A 20250-nucleotide genomic window follows, 5' to 3' on the forward strand; every position below is an offset into this window, starting at 1 on the left:
AGAAGCAGTTTGGATCACAAGAGATTCCTATTATTACTTGTTTGGGTTACATTGTGGTTTGGTTGGATACTATTTGTTTATTCTGTTTGTTCACTGGATATAGGCATCTCTGGTGAGACCAGCATTCATTGTCCCTCCTTAATTTTCCTTGAAAAATAGTAATGAGCAGCTTTCTTTAACCGCTCTAGTCCATGTGGTGTAGGTACATCAACAGTGCTATTACAAAAGGAATTTTAGGATTTTGACCCACAACAGTAAAGGAATAGTGATGTAGTTCCAAGTTAGGATGGAGTGTGCCAGTGAGGGAAATTTGCAGTTGGGATGTTCCCATGCATCTGTTTCCCTGTCTATATAGCTAATGGAGATTGCAAGTTTGGAAGGTGCTGTTCAAAGAGCCTTTCAGAGTTGCTGCTGTGCATCTGCAGATGGTGCTCAGTACTGCAACTGTGCATCAATATAGAAGAAGTGAATGTTGAAGATGGTGGATGGGATGGCAATCAAATAGGCTGCTTTATCCTAAATGTTGTCACGTTTCATGTTGGATCCACACACACCCAAGCAAGTAGAGACTATTTCATCACTCTGCTAAATTGTATCTTGCAGATAATGGACAGCTGTTGAGGAGTCAGGAGGTGAGTTACTTACAACAGAAGTCCTAATCCCTGACCTGCAATTATAGCCTCGGTATTTATATAGCTGGCTCAGTTCAGTTTCTGGTCATTGGTAACCTCCAGAATGTTGACATTGAGGGATTCAGCAATGATGATGCTATTAACTGTCAAGGCCGAATGTGTTAACCCTTTCATATTGGAGTTGGTCATTGCTTGGCTCTTCCGTGGCACAAATATTCCTTGGAATTATCAGCCCAAGCCTGAATGTTATCCAGATCTTGCTGCAGATGAACATGGATTGCATCAGAATCTGAGTATAGGCAGAAGTGTGTACTGCAGATGCTGGAGATTAGTATCAAGATTAGAGTGGAACTGGAAAAGCATTGCAGATCAGGCAGCATCCGAGGAGCAGGAAAATCAACGTTTCGGGTAAAAGTCTTCCTCAGGAAGGGCTTTTGACTAAACCATTGCTTTTCCTGCTCTTCGGATGCTGCCTGACCTGCTGTGCTTTTCCAGCACCACTCTAATCTTGACTCAAAATCTGAGTATGCGAATGTTACTGAACATTGTGCAATCATCAGTGAACAACCCCATTTCTGACGTAATGATGAAGGGAAGGCCATTGGTGAAGATGGTTGGGCCTAGGGCACTAGATTAGATTAGATTAGATTACTTACAGTGTGGAAACAGGCCCTTCGGCCCAACAAGTCCACACCGCCCCGCCAAAGCGCAACCCATCCATACCCCTACATTTACCCCTTACCTAACACTACGGGCAATTTAGCATGGCAATTCACCTAACCTGCACATCTTTGGACTGTGGGAGGAAACCGGAGCACCCGGAGGAAACCCACGCAGACACAGGGAGAACGTGCAAACTCCACACAGTCAGTCGCCTGAGGCGGGAATTGAACCCAGGTCTCTGGCGCTGTGAAGCAGCAGTGCTAACCACTGTGCCACCGTGCCGCCCAACGGAGATTGAGGATCATCCATGTTCCTATTGAAAGGCAAAGTGGCATCAAAGGACTGAATGGAACTTTTGCAACACTGTCCCAGGATGAGTTGATTCACCCTCACCAACCACAAGCATAGGAAAACTTCTAAATGCCAGACCAGACTCCATACAAACGTGACCAGTGTCACTATATGCAAATTTTAACAGCATTCCCTTAATACATTAGAAAAGAAAATTAAAATCCTATCAATTGCCAGCTTGGAACAATGAAATAGTTGAATTTTAAGAGCAGACTTAAAGTTTAGGCAGTTGAAACTTAGGCTGCTCGTTAGTTACAATTAAAATTGGAATGATAGGGATACATGAAGATTGCACAAACCAGACACTAATTAGAAGGTAAGAATAAATTATTAAAGTCTGAACTCTATTTATCACTTATGAAAATTGTGTCACTTAGAAAAAAAGAACGACTAGGCGCAAAAGTAAACCATTCAGTCCTTTGATGCCACTTTGCCTTTCAATAGGAACATGGGTGATCCTCAATCTCAGTGCCATGGCCCCGATCCTGGACCCAGTAACCAGAAAAATATCCTCCCTGCATCTAGTCTCTCCAGCCCTGTTAGAATTTTATATGTTTCAATCCGATCTCCTCTCATCTTGCTAAACTCTAATGGACACTGACCCAGTTGAACAAATCAGTCCTCATAGGGCAGTCCCTTACCTCAGCTCTTTATCTTCTATTAATTAGCCAATCTTCTATCCAGTCTAGTATGCTACCTCTTATCTTATTAAGCAGCCTAATGTGTGGTACCTTATCAAACACCTTTTGGAAATCCAAATATATTACATCCACAGCTTTACTTTTTTCTATCCTGCTTGTTACCTTCTCAGGAAATTTTAATAAATTTGTCAAGTATGAAATCCCCTTTGTGATCCTCCTTGATCATACCAAATCCATTGCTTTGCATCCTTTATAATCAACTCTTAATAGATGTTAATCTTACTGACCTATTTTTATCCTTTTTTTTGTCTTTCCTCCCTTTTTAAATGTAGGTGTTACATTGGCAGTTTTCTAATCCTATAAGACCCTTTCCAAATCTAAGGATTCTTGGAAGATTACTACTAGTGCATCCACTGCCTCTGTAGCTTTGTTTTAACATCTTGGCATGCATCTAATCAGGTCCAGCAGAATTGTTGCACTTCAGCCCCATTAGATTCCCTAGCACTTTTTCCTCTGGTTAGTTTATTTCCTCTCCTCTTTTTGCTTCTTGATTATTTAGTATTTTTGGAATGCTATTAGTCTTTTTTTTTAGATTATTTACAGTGTACATGTGCTGTAATGACGGATGCAAAGTATTCAATTCGTCTGCCATTTCCTAGTTTCCCTTATTATTACCCTAATCGCTAAGGAGTATATGGTCGCTTTGGCCTCTCACTCTCATTCTCTCACTCTCTCACTCTCTCTTTCTACATAGCAGAGGAACAGGCCCTTTGGCCCACCGAGCCTGCGCTGATTCCTAGACCTTAATTCGACCCACTACGTATTACCCAAGTGCTGTGTCTATCAAGACACGACTTAATTTAAAGAAGCTGTTGCTATCCACTTGCATTACTTGCAAAGTATTATGCTCAGAATTGATTTTCTTCCTCTTTATTTTTTGCTCATTTTTGTTAGTTTTTACAACTTTCCCAATCCTCTTTGCTGCATTGTATGTTTTTTCTTTTATTTGATGCCATTGTTATGGACCAGACCAAACGCCCTCAAAATATATTAGCCTCGATCCTGACTTGTTCTTTCTTTAAAGATAAATGTAATTTATTGCATTCCAGATGCAATTTGATTGGTCACATTACTTGAATTTTAGCAAAACACACATCACTTTTACACTACAGTTAAAAATGGTCAAAATAAAAGAATTGACCTAACTATAACTATTGAAATGTTAAACAAAATAATATATAAAATAACTACTACTAAGTAACTATTCCAAAATAGTAACATCCCATAATAACACCCAAGGCAAAGGCAAATTCAGTAAAATAGGTTGCCTCATATTCTAGCAGCAGGAAGTGAAGCCCAGCTTTTTGCTGTAACAGAGAGTAATAAGAGCTTCCGCATTCGGCTTCAAGACTTCAGTAATTGCTGAAAGCTAAAACTAAAAATCCTGGTTCTATGAGAGCTTGCTTCTATTGTGATAACTTTTTTTAAAAAACCCAAGGCCTCACAGGCTGTTTACTTTATTGGCTTTGAGCAGAGCACTCTCTACCTCTGTCTCAACCTTTCTTCTTTAAAAGAAAAGCCAGGACGTTACACCTATTGGTACCATTGCCATAGTATCGTCACACTATCCTTAGCTTCCCTCGTTAACTGGAGTTGATTTATCTCCTTCTTGGAATCCTCCCTTCTCACTAGGCTATGTCTTTGTTTTGAACCATCACTATTTACTCAAATACTACTTTGAGGAACACCTGCAGCAATATCCTGGGAATGAGACCTCAAAATCATGAGTATCTTGCTTTGAGTTTAGTATGACTCCAACCTGTGGAGAGTTTTCCCTTTAATTCTCTTGGACTCCAGCTAGAGCTCCTTGATCCCATTCTCGGCAAAATGATGCCTTGATTTCAAGGATAGTTACTCTCACCACATCAATTTCAGGTCTTTGTCTATGTTTAGATGATTGTTTGTAATGAGGTCAGGAGGCGAGTGACCCTGGCAAAACTCAAACTGACCATCAGTGGCCAAGTTATTCTTTTGCAGGTGAATTTTGATAGCAATGTCGATGACTCCTTCCAATGATTTGATGTTGATGGAGAGTCGACGCAGAAGACGGTAATTGGCCTGGATAGGTCTACTCTGCTTTTTGTGCAGAGGACCTGTGTGGTTTTTCACATTGATGGGTAGTTACCTGTGCCCTAGCTGTACTGAAACAGTTTGGGTTGGGGCACAGCTCATTCTGGAGTACTTGTCTTCAGTACTATTTTCAGAATGTTGTTAGGGACCATAGCCTTTGCGGTCACCAATGCCTTCAGCCATTTGTTGATATCATGTGGAGTAAATCAAATTGATTAAAGACAGGCACTTGTAATGTGAGGTGTGCTCAGGAAAAGACCAAGATGAATCATCCACTCAGTACTTATGGCTAAAGATGGATGCAAATGCTTCAACCTTGTTTTTTTTATTTGTATGGATGCTTTGGACTTCCCATCATTAAGGATAAGAATATTTCTGGAACTTCTATCTCCTGTTTATCTCCTATTCATGATTGGGTGTGGCACTGTTGCTGGTGGAATCACTTGACCAATTCTATTGAATGCTGCTTCCGCTGTTTGACATATAAATGGTCCTGCTTTATATCTTCACCATGTTGACCCTCATTTTTAGGTATGTCTGGTGCTGCTTTTGGTCTGTTGTCCTGCATACTTCATTTTACCAGGTTTGATCTCTGAGCATGGTGGTAATGGTAGAGTGAGAGATATGTCAGGCCATGAGATTGCAGATTATGGTTGGGTACAATTCTGCTATTGCTAATGGTCCACAGTGTCTCATATATGCTCAATTTTGAGTTGCTCGATCTGTTTAAACTCAGTCCGATTGAGCATGGTAGTAGTGCCACACACGATGGAGGGCATCCTCATTGTGAAGATGAAATTTGCACTGGTCACTCTTACTGATCGCATAAGAGGTAGTTTGGTGAGCATCAGGTCAGTTAGAACTTTTCCTCTTGTTGGTTCCCTCACCATTTTTCCCTACGTAGATCCAATCTAGAAGCTGTGGCCTTTCTAACTCAGCCAGCTCAGTTCTTAGTGGTGCTACTCCTAATGATGAACATTGACATTCTTCACACAGAATACATTCTATGCCCTTGCCACCCTTCCTCCAAGTGGTGTTCAGCATGAAGAACTGTTCTTTTCGAAGAGAGGTGTAGTAAGTCGATGGTAATCAGCAGTAGATTTTTTTGCCCATGTTTTATTTTATGCCATTAGATTACATGAGGCCTCGAGTCAATGCTGAGTACTTCCAGAGTAACTTCAACCTGTCTGTACAGTACTGTGCTGCCATATTTGATGCATCTACCTTCTAGTGGTAGGGGACAATCCAGGGAAGGTGAAGGTATTGTTCAAGACATTGTCTATAAGGTATAATTCGATGAGTATGACTATGTTAGGCTGTTGCTTGAATGAGATGGCATTGTGGGTGTACCTGCAGAACAGGTACTGCAGTGGTTCAAGAAGGCAACTCACCCAGCACCCTCTCAAGAGCAACCAGGGCTGGGCACTAAATGCTGGCCAAGCCAGTAATGCCCACATCTTCGGAGTTGATATAACTTTTTGGCACAAGCCCACAGGAATGGTTAAAGAGGACTTTGCAGGGTCAGTGAGGTTATGTTTCCTGGTGTTGTATCTGGTGCCTCTGTTGATGCCAGATGGTGTATTGGTTTCGTTCCTTTTTGTCAGCTTTGTGGCTGTTTAGTACAGCTGAGTGGCTTGCTAGACCATTTCAGAGGGCAGTTATGTGTCAACCACATTGTTTTAGTTCTGGAGTCACACACAATCAGTTAGGGATAATAGATTACCTTTCTTAAAGGACATTAGTTAACCTGGTGGGTTTTAATGACAATTTGCAATGGTTTCATGGTCACCATTCGATTAGCTCTTCATCTCCAATTTAATAATTTATTTAAATTCCAGAATTTTATTCAATTCAAGATGTATCAATAAACTGAATCTGTTACATTATTGACTTTGTAGCACAGTATTTATAATCATTTAAAAGTGACAGCAAACTGCGAGATTAAATAATTCATAACACTTGGTGCAGAGCAGGTCTCTGTACTAATGTTCTTCCGAGCAATTAGGAATGTGCTGTGCAGAGGATAAGTAGGCCACACACAATAGCATGCCAAATAAATGCCTGTTTCCTCATTTGAGGGTCTCTTTAAAAGGCATTGCACAGTCCAACAAACCCACTGCCTACAGCAAACTGGAATTAGAGGGAAAATTGCATTGAACTAATAGAGGATGCTTTGGTTCCCACTAATTTTGTTCAATGCTTTACCTTTGCAAGGATGAACGTGAAGCAAGAGAAAGGGTGAAACGAGAACAGGATGAGGCGTACAGAGTTTCTCTCGAAGCAGATCGAGCAAAGGTTTGTTCATGCTTGTTTATTATCCATTTTAATGTATCTAGCAGGGTTTCATTTCACTTAAGATCTTAATCTTTTAAAAATTAATGTTGGGTTGGTGTCAAGGATTCACCTGCAAAAATGTGGCTTAGTATTCCTATCAGCAGAATATTATACAATTAGTTAGAATGCCCAGTGAAATATCTTGACAAAATTGTTTCTTTTTCAACTCATTTCCCTCTTATCCAAGTAGGTTCTGTATGTCTTTTACTAAGTCTTATTTTAAAGCAACTAAGAAAAAGTTCTGAAATTATCATATTTGTTTTCAAAAATGTAGTTTTCCTCATTGACTTTTCTTTGGACATGCGCAACACTGACAACATTTAAGAGCAGGTGATAGTCATGACAGTGACATCCCAAGAAGAATTTTTTTAAAAAACAAATTTGTGGTTGAAAAGTCATTCCAGTACTTCAAAATTTTCATATATAAAATTGCTGATCTTTGGACTCAGAGTTCTTTTTATGAAGTGGAAAGATTCTGTGGAGAATTGAAAATGAGGTTTGAAACACAATTCCCAGATTCCTAACCTTGTTCCTGGGTTTTCTGATTTTTACCAGAGCTGCTTAGGATTAGCTTCTCAGCCCACATTTTAACAACCTGCAATTTTTGTGTTGTTGGGCTAGCTTTTAATGGATTTGTGGTTTACAGCATCTCAGGGATGTCATGAACTATAGTCCAGACGGGGAATCCTCTCAGAAAGTAAGTTCGAAAGCCTTGCCCATACCTTATTATTATATCGAATTCCACCAATCTTCAATTCCCCTCATACCACCACGATAAACTCTTGCCTATCCATGCCCATTCATCCACTGTATAGAATCAATTAATTTTAAAATGATGATAAGGCATGGTCTTTATTTTTAAATATCTTCAGAACAAAATCATCTATAACTTTTCAATTTCTTAAAATATACTTCTCACTGTTGATGTGTTTATGATCCAAACGATGTAAAGCATCAATCCTGTATATTTCAATAAGGTAACCTCTCATCGTTCTACTCCGTTTCTTTTCATACCCAATGAACCTTCATTGGACTGCCTCCAATGTCAGTATATCTTTCCTTAGATAAGGAGTCCAAAACTATTCACACTATTCCAGCTATGGTCTGACTAATGTCTTGTCTAGTTTTGCAAAACTTCCCTACTTTTATGTTCCATTTCCTTTGAAATAAAGGCCAACATTCCAATTGCTTTCCCTATTACCTGCTGAAGTTGGATAGTATTTTTTTTATTCATTTTTGGGACATGGGGATCACTGGCTGGGCCAACATTTATTGCCCAACTCTAGTTGCCCTTGAGAAGATGGTGATGAGCTGCCTTCTTGAACCACTGCAGTGCACGTGCTGTAAGTGGACCCACAAATGGCATTAGAATTAGAATTTTAGAATTAGGTTTTACTGTCATGTGTACTCATAAGAATATGTGAGTACAATGAAAAGTGTACAAAGTTGCCTTCTGCAGCACCATCTTAGCTACAAAGCCAAAATGTTTAAAAAAAAACCCAACAGAAATAAAAGAAAACTGAAAAGTAAGAAAAGGCAATGAATTCCAGAGTTTTGACTCAGTGACACAGATGGAATGGCGATATAGTTCTCAGTCAGGCTGGTGAGGACTTGGATGAGAACTTGCCGGTAGTAATGTTTGCACATATCAGCTCTTCTTGTCCTCCTAAATGGATTAATGGTCGTGAGTTTGGAGGGTGCTGTCTCAGAATTTCTAGTGAATTTCTGCAGTGCTGAAGACATTCCTACAACTGAATATCAGTGGTGGAGGGTGTATTTTGTACTGGATAGTGTCAGAACAGTCTGACAAGGTGTCAGGAGACTCGAAGCATTAACTTTGCTTTTCTCACCCTAGATGCTATCAGACCTGCTGAGTTTCTCCAGCAGTTCTCTGTTTTTGTTTCAGATTCCAGTGTCCACAGTTTTATTTACTGTAATGATATTTCATTTTTATGAACTGAAAAGGAAAAAAAATCACCAATATCAAACTGGTAAGCTGATTTCTTTTTAAAGAGCAAAGAGAAACACTGGAGATATAAATATAAACTGAAGACTTCAGTCTTTCTTCAAAAATTAGATATATTCACTAGTCCTTTGTACTAATCTGTTCAAGATGTCAATCTGCCAGTAGTGTCGTTCTGGGCAGGCCCCTCAATCCGTACCTTTTATTCTCTTCTAATCATCTCGTTTGGTATTGGAAGTGTGTGCATATTAATTACATTTTAAATTTTGTTTAATTTAAAATAAAATTCAAGTTCGCAGGTCTATTAGCCTAATACTGAATTAGGATGGTTGTCTTGTGAGGAAAGATTGGTCAAACTGAGCTTGTATCCCCTGGAGTTTAAAAGAGTACGAGGCGACTTGATTAAAAAATTTAAGGTGTTGACAAGGTAGATGTGGAAAGGATGCTTCCTGTTATGGGAGAATCTAGAACTAGGGGTCACTGTTTAAAAATAAGGAGTCACCCCTTTTGAGACAGAGATGAGGTGAAATTCTTTCTTATGGAGGGTCATGAATGTTTGGAACTCTTTCTGAAAAGGTGGTTGAAGAAGAGTCTTTGAATATTTTTAAGGCAGTGCTGGAATAGATCCATGGTGCACAAGAGGGTGAAAAATTATCAGGTAAGCAGGAATATGGATTTGAAATTACAATCACATCTGTCATGACCGTTTAAAGGTGGAGCAGCCTCGAGGGGCTGAATGGCCTTCTTCAGCCCTTTGTTCATATGTTGTGTGAATACTTGTGCCTTTGTGCCCATTAATCAGAATCATAATTTGAAAAAACAAAATGATGCTGTTGTATGGTACTACATTTTTAAAGTGATGTCTGAAATTGCTTTTAATTTCATGCATTCACTTTGCTTTTATAAATCAGAGAGAAGCACAAGAAAGAGAAATGGCAGAGCAGGAACGACAGGAGCAGATTAAAAAAGAACAAGAAGAAGAACGTGAGGTAAAGCTGAATCATTTGATCATATTTGCATTCTTAACACCTTGTGGTATGTGTGAACTTTCCTCAGGAGGCCTTACCATTAGTGATGTTTGAAAAATTTAATTCTAAAGTATAGTTCACCTTAATACAGTTTTTTTTTAAATGTCTCTCTATGTTTAAAATAATTTGCTTTAACGATTTGTGCCCTTGACACATCAGAAGAAACTGTTGTGGAGAAGTGTACAAGGGAGAGAACTGAAATAACATGGATTAATAGTTGCTTCTCGATCCACTTTACAGTTAGAGCACCTTTTAACATGATGAAACATCCCAAAGCACTTCACAGGAGCAATACAAAGTATAAAACTGAATTACCTAAGATGTTAGGTCAGATAACTTGTGTGCAATTTTTACACTGTTTCAAGAAGTTTCGTAAATAAGGGAAGCAAGTTAAACAAGTGTTGGGAATAAATTCCAGAATTTGGTATCCGGGCAATGAAGGGATGGCCGCCAACGATGGAACAATTATACAGGTAGTTGGGACCGTGCAATAAGTCAGAATTAGAAAAGTACAGATATCTCAGCTGTAAAGTCAGAGGAGTTTGTAGGATAGGAAGGACAAGGTCATGGAATGATTAAAAAATAAGAATTGACACTGTTCGACAAAGGGATATAGGGACATATGGCTGGTTAATAAATAGGCATCAGATTTTAGACGACCTCAAATTTATGGAGGATAGAATGTAAAAGATCAGACAGGAATTTATTTAGTCAAATTTAGATGAAACCATGGCACAGATGAGTGTTTCAGAAGCAAATGAGCTGAAGCAGGAGTGAAATTATGCAATATTGCAAAAGTGGAGATAAGCGGCATTAGTGATGGTGCAAACATCAACACTCTCAGCCAGTATATATCTTGGGTTTTGACTTGAATTGATATTCACAAAAACTGTCCTGATAAGTGCAACATGAAGAGTATGGACAAAAGATATAAAGGTATACTTTTTCAGCAAGCTACTCAAGTTTCATGCTGAGAATTGACTATTTCTTTACTTGCATTCTGAAAACAGATATCCAGCCATTCAAACTTCTTGAAGCATATCTTTTGTTTCAATAAAATAAAAGATTGTACAGGAACATCTTTTGTTTCTCTGCGTTCCCATTATCATTCACTTTGGCTTTTGTACCATTAAATTGTATCTTATGCAATTTCTGCTGCCTTTCAATTTCGTTGTTCTTTCCATCCTCAACTCCTTTTGCTCAGAACCTTTTACAATTCAATTTTCTCAATTCTTATGCAAAGTCATGAACCTGAAATATTAATTATATCCACAGATGCTGCCTGGCTTACGAAGTATTTCCAGAATGTTTTGTTTTTTACTTCTCTCTCTCTCTCTCATATATATATAATATATATATATTTAGATTAGATTAGAGTTTAGATTGGATTGGATTACTTAGTGTGGAAACAGGCCCTTCGGCCCAACAAGTCCACACCGACCCACCGAAGCACACCCACCCAGACCTATTCCCCTACATTTACCGCTGCACCTAACACTATGGGCAATTTAGTGTTGCCAATTCACCTAACCTGCACATTTTTGGACTGTGGGAGGAAACTGGAGCACCCCCACGCAGACACGGGGAGAATGTGCAAACTCCACACAGTCAGTCACCTGAGGCGGGAATTGAACCCGGGACTCTGGCGCTGTGAGGCAGCAGTGCTCACCACTGTGCCGCCCATGAATATATAAAATATATTATAAATCTTATATGTCACCAAGGATGAGTATTTTCATGCAGCAGCTGAGGAGAAAAGAAGGAAAGTTAACTGGGAATGTTGTGCAGTTCATAAAATCATAGAAATGGAGAGGCCCTTTGGCCTATCAAGTCTGTACTGCCAAAAGTGCACTGCTACCTACACTAACCAACTTTCCCACATTCGGCTCATAGCCTTGAATGTTACGACACTTCAATTGTTCATCCAAGTACTTTTAAATGGTTGTGATGTGTGCCGCCTCAACTACTCTTCCAGGCAGTGCAAGCCGAGAGGTGAAAACATTTTTCCTCAAATCCCTTCCAGACCACCTGTTCTTCACTTTAAAATTATTCACCCTTTTAATTGACCCTTCAACTAAGAGGAACAGCTGCTTTCTATTCACCATATCAATGTCCCTCGTAATCTAATACACCTCTATCAAGTTCATCTTCAATTTGCTCTCCTCCAAAGAAATCAACCTGTGCTTATCCAGACTCTTTCAATGCTGAAATGTTCCATCCTAGGCAACGTCCTGATAAATCTCCTGTGCACCCCCTCCATAACAATCACATTCTTCTTATTGTGTGGTGACCAGAAGCTTGTGCTCAGCAATTTGTAGGAGTTCAGACTTGAGATAGTCCACCTACAGCCAGGACCATGTGGTCCAACGAGTCTTCTCGCTGCAGCAAAGATATTATCCAAGATGCAGATCGGCTGGAGTGATGAGAAGGCTACATGCCCTGCTACCTATCAGGCTTTTGTCATCATCAGAAGACTGAAGCAGATGTGTCATCCAGTTAGAAGCCTGTTCATTCTGTTCACTGCTTAATGCAGAATAGATTAGATTTTTTTTAGATCACATTACAGTGTGGAAACAGGCCCTTCGGCCCAACAAGTCCACACCGACCCGCCGAAGCGCAACCCACCCATACCCCTACATTTACCCCTTACCTAACACTACGGGCAATTTAGCATGGCCAATTCACCTGACCTGCACATCTTTGGACTTTGGGAGGAAACCGGAGCACCTGGAGGAAACCCACGCAGACACAGGGAGAACGTGCAAATTCCACACAGTCAGTCGCCTGAGGCGGGAATTGAACCCGGGTCTCTGGCACTGTGAGGCAGCAGTGCTAACCACTGTGCCACCGTGCCGCCCACAATAGGTTGTGGTTCTGGACCTCCGTGGCCCCAGCAAGTACACGCCTCAGAACTGTTCCAAGGGCTCTCAAGGAGGACCGAGCTGCAATGCCAACTAAATTAACTATATATTCCATGGTTAAAAAAACAGTGTCAATGAAATGCACCAGAGCCCCCCCCCCCCAAAGTGGTAACATTTTTTTTCACCATCTCCTGTGCATTACAGTAACTTGGTATCCAGAATGCAGAAATTGTTATTAACTAATGCCAGACAGCAAGATCAGTTGCATTTATAAAGCACTTTTCATGACCTGGGATGAAATGTGACAGGGGGTTTGTACAGCTTTGCCTTTTCTGGATGTTGGTGGAAGGTTGAAGTAGCTGTATGATTATTGTCTGCACCAAATTTCCTATGTTATTGATCTCAGTGAGTAATTAATGTTATCATTTTGACAGAAATAATCTTAACAATGGGTACTTTATCATATTTTTATTCTTAACACAGAATTAGCACTATCATATTGGATTGGTAAGTAGCTTAGATTCAATTTATTTGAAAATATCAAACAAGTTTGCTTACAAACAAATTGATAACTTGCAGTTATAGAGCAATATATGTGCACATCCTTATTCCAGCAAGATGTTGCTCGAGGCTTTCATGTCTACTTGCTATGTGTGTTATCCCAGATCTTGGCTTATTAGCATACACAACTTTTAAAGGAGCAATACAAAGCCCTATCCTTTACAAGATAAAATTACAGGTTATGTAACTCATTGGGGTAGTGTACTGGAACTTGTGAAGTGCTATTAGAAATTGCAGCTCAACTTTGATCAGCTGGGGAACAGGCCGAGAAATGGCAACTGGAGTTTACTATAGGTAAGTGTGAGGTCTTGCATTTTAAAAAGTCAAATCAAGATAGGAGTTTAATGGTGAATGATACGGCCTTAAGGAGTGTAGTGGAACAGAGGGATCTTGGAGTTCTGGTTCACAGTCCTCTGAAAATGGAGTCATAGGTAGACAAGGCAGTGAAGAAAGCTTTTGGCACACTGGCCTTCATTAGTCAGGGCATTGAGTGTAGAAGTTGGGAAGTTATGTTGCAGTTATATACAGGACATTGGTGAGGCCCACTTGGAGTATTGTGTTCAGTTTTGGTCACCTTGTTATAGGAAGCTTGTTATGAAACTGAAAAGAGTGCAGAAGAAATTTACAAGATTGTTGCATGGACTCAATGGTCTAGGGAGAGGTTGGACAAGCTAGGACATTTTTTCTTTAGACCGTAGGAGTCTGAGAGGGTAGGAGACTGAGACTGACAGACGTGTATAACATCATGAGAGACATGGATAGGGTGAACACACTCAGTCTTTTTCCCAGGGTTGGGGAATCGAGACTAGAGGTCATCAATTTAAGATTAGAGGGGAAAGAATAAAAGGGGACATGAGGGGCAACCTTTTTACACAGAGGGTGATATGTATTTGGAGTGAGTTGCCAGCAGAAGTGGTTGAAGCAGGTGCATTAACAACATATAAAAGCCATTTGGACAAATACATGGATAGGAAATGATCAGAAGGATATGGGCTAAGTGCAGGGAAATGGGGTTAGCTTGGGTGGACATTGGTTGGCACGGACCAGTTTGGGCTAAAGGGCCTGTCTCCGTGCTGTAGGACTCTATGCTATTCCTGGAGTCGTCATAAAAGCTGCAGAATTTATAAATTACAGACCAGAGTTCTATACTGAATCAGAATCACTATTTATTCCAGGTAATTAGACTTTAGCTATAGGTAAACTGTCAGCAGATAACACAACTAATTGAAACAGTAATCCCCTTATAAACCCTCCCTTACACACCAATAAACAGTTTGTTCCTCAGTAATGTTGATGAGTTGATTTTTACAACTGTTCTGCTGGCCAGCAATTGCTTCTGTCATCTTTCTGCAGTTGCTTCCACTATTTGGTGGAGACAGGAGGTGGCTGGTTTCTTTAAAAAAAGCCTCTACCTATCAGTTAAAAGTCCCAGCATACAATGACTGCTGCGGGGAAGGCAAACTGATTTTCTTAAGGTTTACAATGAGTTTTGACTGCAGAGAACAGGGACTTTACTTGATTTGGGCAAGAACTGAACACTTTATCTGTAACTTGTTCTCAGCTTCAAGCTGTTCAGTTACCTGAGAACCAATCTCACATTTGTTGGGAAGTAAAGTTTCTGTCATTGGTTTATTACTGTTGACCAGTTGTCAATCAAGCAAAAGCTGCATCAGTGCACCCCCAACAGCTCAAAATCCATCTGCAACTCAATTTGCAATAACTGCTTGTTCAAACAGTTGCTTATACAATGCCTGCAATGGGTGTCAGGTTAATTGCTTTCAAAATTGCAGCCAGCCTTTCAACCACTGTCTTTTAAACCAGCTCTTTTTCATTCCAATTCCTAGTTTTAAATACACAAAATAGAATGACACAGTCTTATGCATGTAATTCGATTGAAAATACACAAACATTATGTCTCTGCAAAACTATTTACACAACAAAGTTGTAAAATTTATGGGTTTAAGTCTGAATCTGTACAACATATAAGTCATTTGACAAACTTTCTGGATCTCATGGAATTCTAGACTTTGTTTGGTTCTCAATTTGTATGTGCATTGGTCTCTTAAAAGATATTTGTGTTGGTTGTTGTCATGATGGTCTTTTACACCTTTATTATCCAACTGTATCTTTGTGTGTTCTTTGTGCAATTGAACTAAGTTGTGGAGCTTCAGTTGTTTGTTCCTGAAGTTGATTGCTTTGTGCTGACTTAAATTAATCAAATCAGCTTTAAATTCATCTTCCATCAATACTGTCATATTGTCGAGTAATTTGTTCCCTTTTGGGTCTCTGAATCCATCAAATCAAATTTACCAGGGAACTATAGATCAGTGAGCCTGATGTTGGTGGTGGGCAAGTTGTTGGATGGAATCCTGAAGGACAGGATGTACGTGTATTATGAAAGGCAAGGACTGATTAGGGATAGTCATCATGGCTTTGTGCGTGGGGAATCGTGTCTCACAAACTTGATTGAGTTTTTTGAAGAAGTAACAAAGAGGATTGATGAGGGCAGAGCGTAGATGTGATCTATATGGACTTCGGTAAGGTGTTCAACAAAGTTCCTCATGGGAGACTAGTTAGGAAGGTTAGATCTCACGGAATACAGGGAGAACTAGCCATTTAGATACAGAACTGGCTCAAAGGTAGAAGACAGAGGGTGGTGGTGGTTGGAGGGTTGTTTTTCAGACTGGAGGCCTATGACCAGTGGAGTGCCACAAGGATCAGTGCTAGGTCCTCTACTTTTTGTCATTTTTATAAATGGTTTAGATGTGAGCATAAGAGGTAAAGTTAATAAGTTTGCAGATGACCTCAAAATTGGAGGTGTAGTGGACAGCAAAGAAGGTTACCTCAGATTACAACAGGATCTTGACCAGATGGGCCAATGGACTGAGAAGTGGCAGATGGAGTTTAATTTAGATAAATGCGAGGTGCTGCATTTTGGGAAAGCAAATCTTAGCAGGACATATACACTTAATGGTAAGGTCCTAGGGAGTGTTGCTAAACAAAGAGACCTTGGAGTGCAGGTTCATAGCTCCTTGAAAGTAGTATAGTGAAGAAGGCATTTGGTATGCTTTCGTTTATTGGTCAGAGTATTGAGTACAGGAGTTGCGAGGTCATGTTGCAGCTGTACAGGACATTGGTTCGGCCACTATTGGAATACTCCGTGCAATTCTGGTCTCCTTGCTTTCGGAAAGATGTTGTGAAACTTGAAAGGGTTCAGAAAAGATTTACAAGGATGTTGCCTGGGTTGGAGAATAAGAGACCTAAGGGACAAACATTTTCACAAAAAGGGTGGTACGTGTATGGAATGAGCTGCCAGAGGAAGTGATGGAGGCTAGTACATTTGCAACATTTAAAAGACATTTGGATGGGTATATGAATAGGAAGGGTTTGGAGGAACATGGGCCGGGTGCTGGCAGGTGGGAGTAGGTTGGGCTGGGATATCTGGTCAGCATGGACAGATTGGACCGAAGGATCTGTTACCATAATGTATACCTCAATGACACTATAACTTTTTCCACAGACCTGAGGTGTTGACTATGTTCAATTAGAATTTTCAATTGCCGTCTTTATTGTCATCCCAATGTATCCAGTTAGAGAGGATATTTGTGATCTTCCAGTGTGTACTAGGGAATTTGGTAAGTAATCTCCCTGATGTTCCGAGTTTTTTGCAAATATTATGGATGTGTATGGGAATGGAGATTCAGCAATGAAGCTTCTTTTAATTTCTGCAGAGATGTTTTTTGACTGCAGATCAGCCTGTTTTGCATGCGTTATTTTCTTTTTTAACAGGATGGCGCTCAAAGTTGTCACATCGGCCCTGCATTCCACAGCCCAATTTTGAATTGACCTGTCACTGGCACAGATTATCAATCGAGCCATCTTACAAATCAAGTGCTCAATGTTCAGCCAAAACCATTTATTTCACTTTTTCTTTCTGCTGTCCCAGCAGAAATGTAACTTCTGTGCTACTAGAAATCTTGTCTGAGGCCTTATCCTGTGATTTTCAAACTTGCATTGCTGCTTTCATTTTATCGGAAAAACCACTATAGCATGTTCTTGCGCTGTGTTTCTTACACAGCATTACTGATTCCCATACTCTATTGGGAATTAGCATGAGTTCATTTTACATGGAAGTCTCAAACAGATTTACCGAACAAGCAATGCTAACTTGTAGTTACGGAGCAATTTTTACACAAATCCCACTCTGATATGGTGCTGCTTGGAATTGTCTTGGCTGTTGGTCATGTGGCAATCCAACATACTATTCACAATTTTCAACATAAATAGAATATTGCATTTTGACAAGTTAGTGGCAAAATATGGTAACCGTACTGTTTAAGGTCACCTGTAGAAAATTACTTAAAATTCACGCAAAAAGCATCTACAGAATTTGAGGTTTGATATTGTTTGAAATAAATACTCTAAATGTGATTAAATGTGAAATGACCGCTAAGGTCAAAATATAAAATTATCTTCTCTTCACATATTATGGCTAATAATAGGAGACAAATTAAGGTTTGTATTAGGAAGTGGGAAATAAAGCAATGCTTCATTCCCAGGATTGCAAACAGGTGATTTCATTTGTGTTTAATCAATTATTTGGTTCAGGAGTTACTTTCAATAGGAAACAAATATTTTGATTACTTATTGGTCAGGTACTATGTTATTCAAAACTCAACAGACCAGTTGAACCCTTCTTAATTATGATTATTTATATGCATCACTACTTCCAAAATGATCTCTCAAATTAAATCTGTTTTTAGGACAGTATGCAAGTGTAGGTCATGACCATGAATGCCATTGTTCTTGAGGCATCCTTTTTTTAAAAATTATGTGCTATTGCAGATTGAGTGCCTCCGAAAAGACCAGTATTTATTGCCCATTCCATTTGCCCTAGAGAACAAGGTGGTTAACTGCCTTTTTCGCCTACTGCAGACAATGTGATACCCACAAACCTGCGAGGAGGGAGTTCCAGGATTTTAACACATTGACAGCAGATAGTGGACAAGCTTTGGGGAGTCGGGAGATGAGTTACCTGGCACAGAATGCCCATCCACTGCTCTACCAATTTGATTTGTGCAATCTGAATGAAAATTAAAATCACTCACAAGCCCCCATAATTTTTTGATTATTACTCTGGCCTACAATGCAGTTATAGTTAGCAGCCTCTAATCTACTCTGACCAGTGGCTACTTTCCCTTTTTATTTCTTATCTCTACCCAAACTGGTGCTATCTTTGAGCACACATTCAGTTCTCAGATTTTATTTCTGATTTGGCAATTTCTAAATGGTTTGGGTAGTAATTCAGATATTATTACCTTTGTGGCTCTGCATTTTAATTTAGGTGCTAGCTGCTCATAACCCTTAGCAAAACGTTTTGCTTAGCTCTGCAACATTTGATCCCATGTGGATGTCAACAACTGAATTCTTCCCCTCCTTCTTCAAAATCCTCTTCAGCCCTGAACAGATGTTCTTAACTCTGGTAACAAGCAAGTGACAGAGACTTTAGAACTCTCAATCTCGGCTTCAACCAACATTATCCATCCCCTTAACTTTTCTTTGCTCTATTGGTATTAAGTTCCCTTCACTCACTTGAATATCCCTTGTACCGCACTGTTGTGGTCAGTTTGTTCATTCATCCTTAAGTTCAAGCTCTTGTCCACATCGGCTACAAGACCTTATACCTGTTGAGCATGTGCAAGGACTGAGGCTTCTTGACTTCTCCCTCCTGAATACCCATTACTGCCTCACTAGTAGTTACTGTACATCTTTCCTGTCGCTAACCACCAAACAAATCTGAAATTACTGAAGGGATGTACCTGTTTCCTGGAAGAAAGTGTCCAAGTAACTTTCTCCCTCCCTGATGATCACAGTATCCAAAGCACAAACTCCAGCTCATCAACTCTAAACCAAAGTTTTACAAATTGTAGCCATTTCCTTAGATGTGGTTGCAGTAGATCACACAGGTGTCTCCCAGCTCCCAACTACTATGGCTTCAACACACCACTTGCTTCGTCATCTTTAAGTATTTTGTTTAATGGTTTAGGATTTGATGTTGAGAATTATTACTGAATGATTAATTTTGTTATGATAAATAATCTAGTTAGTTCAGCTAAATGTTCATGCAACTTAATTGAAGACAAAAACCATTGTTTGCAACTTTGCACAAAATGCATTTCCTACCTATCAATTTGTATCCCTCTCCCTGGCAACAGTCTGAGTCTAATTCAGTCTGCCCATAGCTTGATGGCATGGTTGTTCCTGAGATTAGCTTATGCCAATATTTTTGCTACATCACAAATCAGAAATAATCAATTACAAAGTTTCTAAACAAATTTTCCTTGATCTCTGAATCATTCATCTAAGGCTTATTTCCTGGCCACAATATTGAAACAGCACTTACAACATACCTCCTCACTATTCACTACCTATTTCTGCCCATTTCCGCCTGCACAAAATCATTGCAATTTGCCCTGTCTCAACAAATCTGCTGAAACTGTATTTCATACCTTTGTTACTTTGAGACTTCACTATTCATAGGAGCAGAAATAGGTCATTCTGCCTATTGGGTCCTCTCCTCCATTCAATAAGATCACAGCTGATCTGATAATCGTTAGTTTCACCTTTCTGCCTTTCCCCATAACCCTTGATTTCTTTATTGATTAAAAATGTCTATCTCAGCCTTCATTGCACTTCTGAGAATTCCCCAGATTGTACCCTGCATAAATAAGAGTTCAGCCAAACATTTGCTGCTCTTGCCTTAATTTGCACACTATCACTCTAGTGCTTATCTACATTGGCTCACAGTCGATCAACTACTCAACTTTAAAATTCCCATTTTTTTTTTGGAAGTTTCCATGGCCTTGTCCCCCTCTATCTTTATAATATTCACCAGCCCCACATCCTTCAGAAGAACTTGTAATCATTTAATTATGCCCTTTTGAGCACCCTGACTTTACCACTGGTATCCAAACCTTTCTTTGTTTAGACTTTAAGCCCTGGAATGCCCTTTCTGTACATTTTCACGGCTGTTTCCTCCTTTCAGACATCTTTAAAACCTAATCCTGTGACCAAGCTACTGTTCAT

At 39.6% G+C, this 20250-nt stretch overlaps 1 protein-coding gene across 1 annotated transcript in view; it reads left to right on the forward strand.

The window, feature by feature from the left end:
• faf1 (Fas (TNFRSF6) associated factor 1) overlaps window positions 1–20250 on the forward strand; it is a 414762-nt gene that overhangs the window by 357433 nt on the left and 37079 nt on the right. The window contains exons 16-17 of the mRNA XM_043699221.2: window positions 6632–6712; window positions 9626–9703. Coding sequence (XP_043555156.1) covers window positions 6632–6712; window positions 9626–9703 — 159 coding nt within the window. The remainder of the gene's footprint in view (window positions 1–6631; window positions 6713–9625; window positions 9704–20250) is intronic.

This window comes from Chiloscyllium plagiosum, unplaced genomic scaffold (genome assembly GCF_037043375.1).
Source record: "Chiloscyllium plagiosum isolate Xiang-an unplaced genomic scaffold, Cpla_swu_hap1 HiC_scaffold_9, whole genome shotgun sequence".
Lineage (NCBI taxonomy): Eukaryota > Metazoa > Chordata > Chondrichthyes > Orectolobiformes > Hemiscylliidae > Chiloscyllium > Chiloscyllium plagiosum.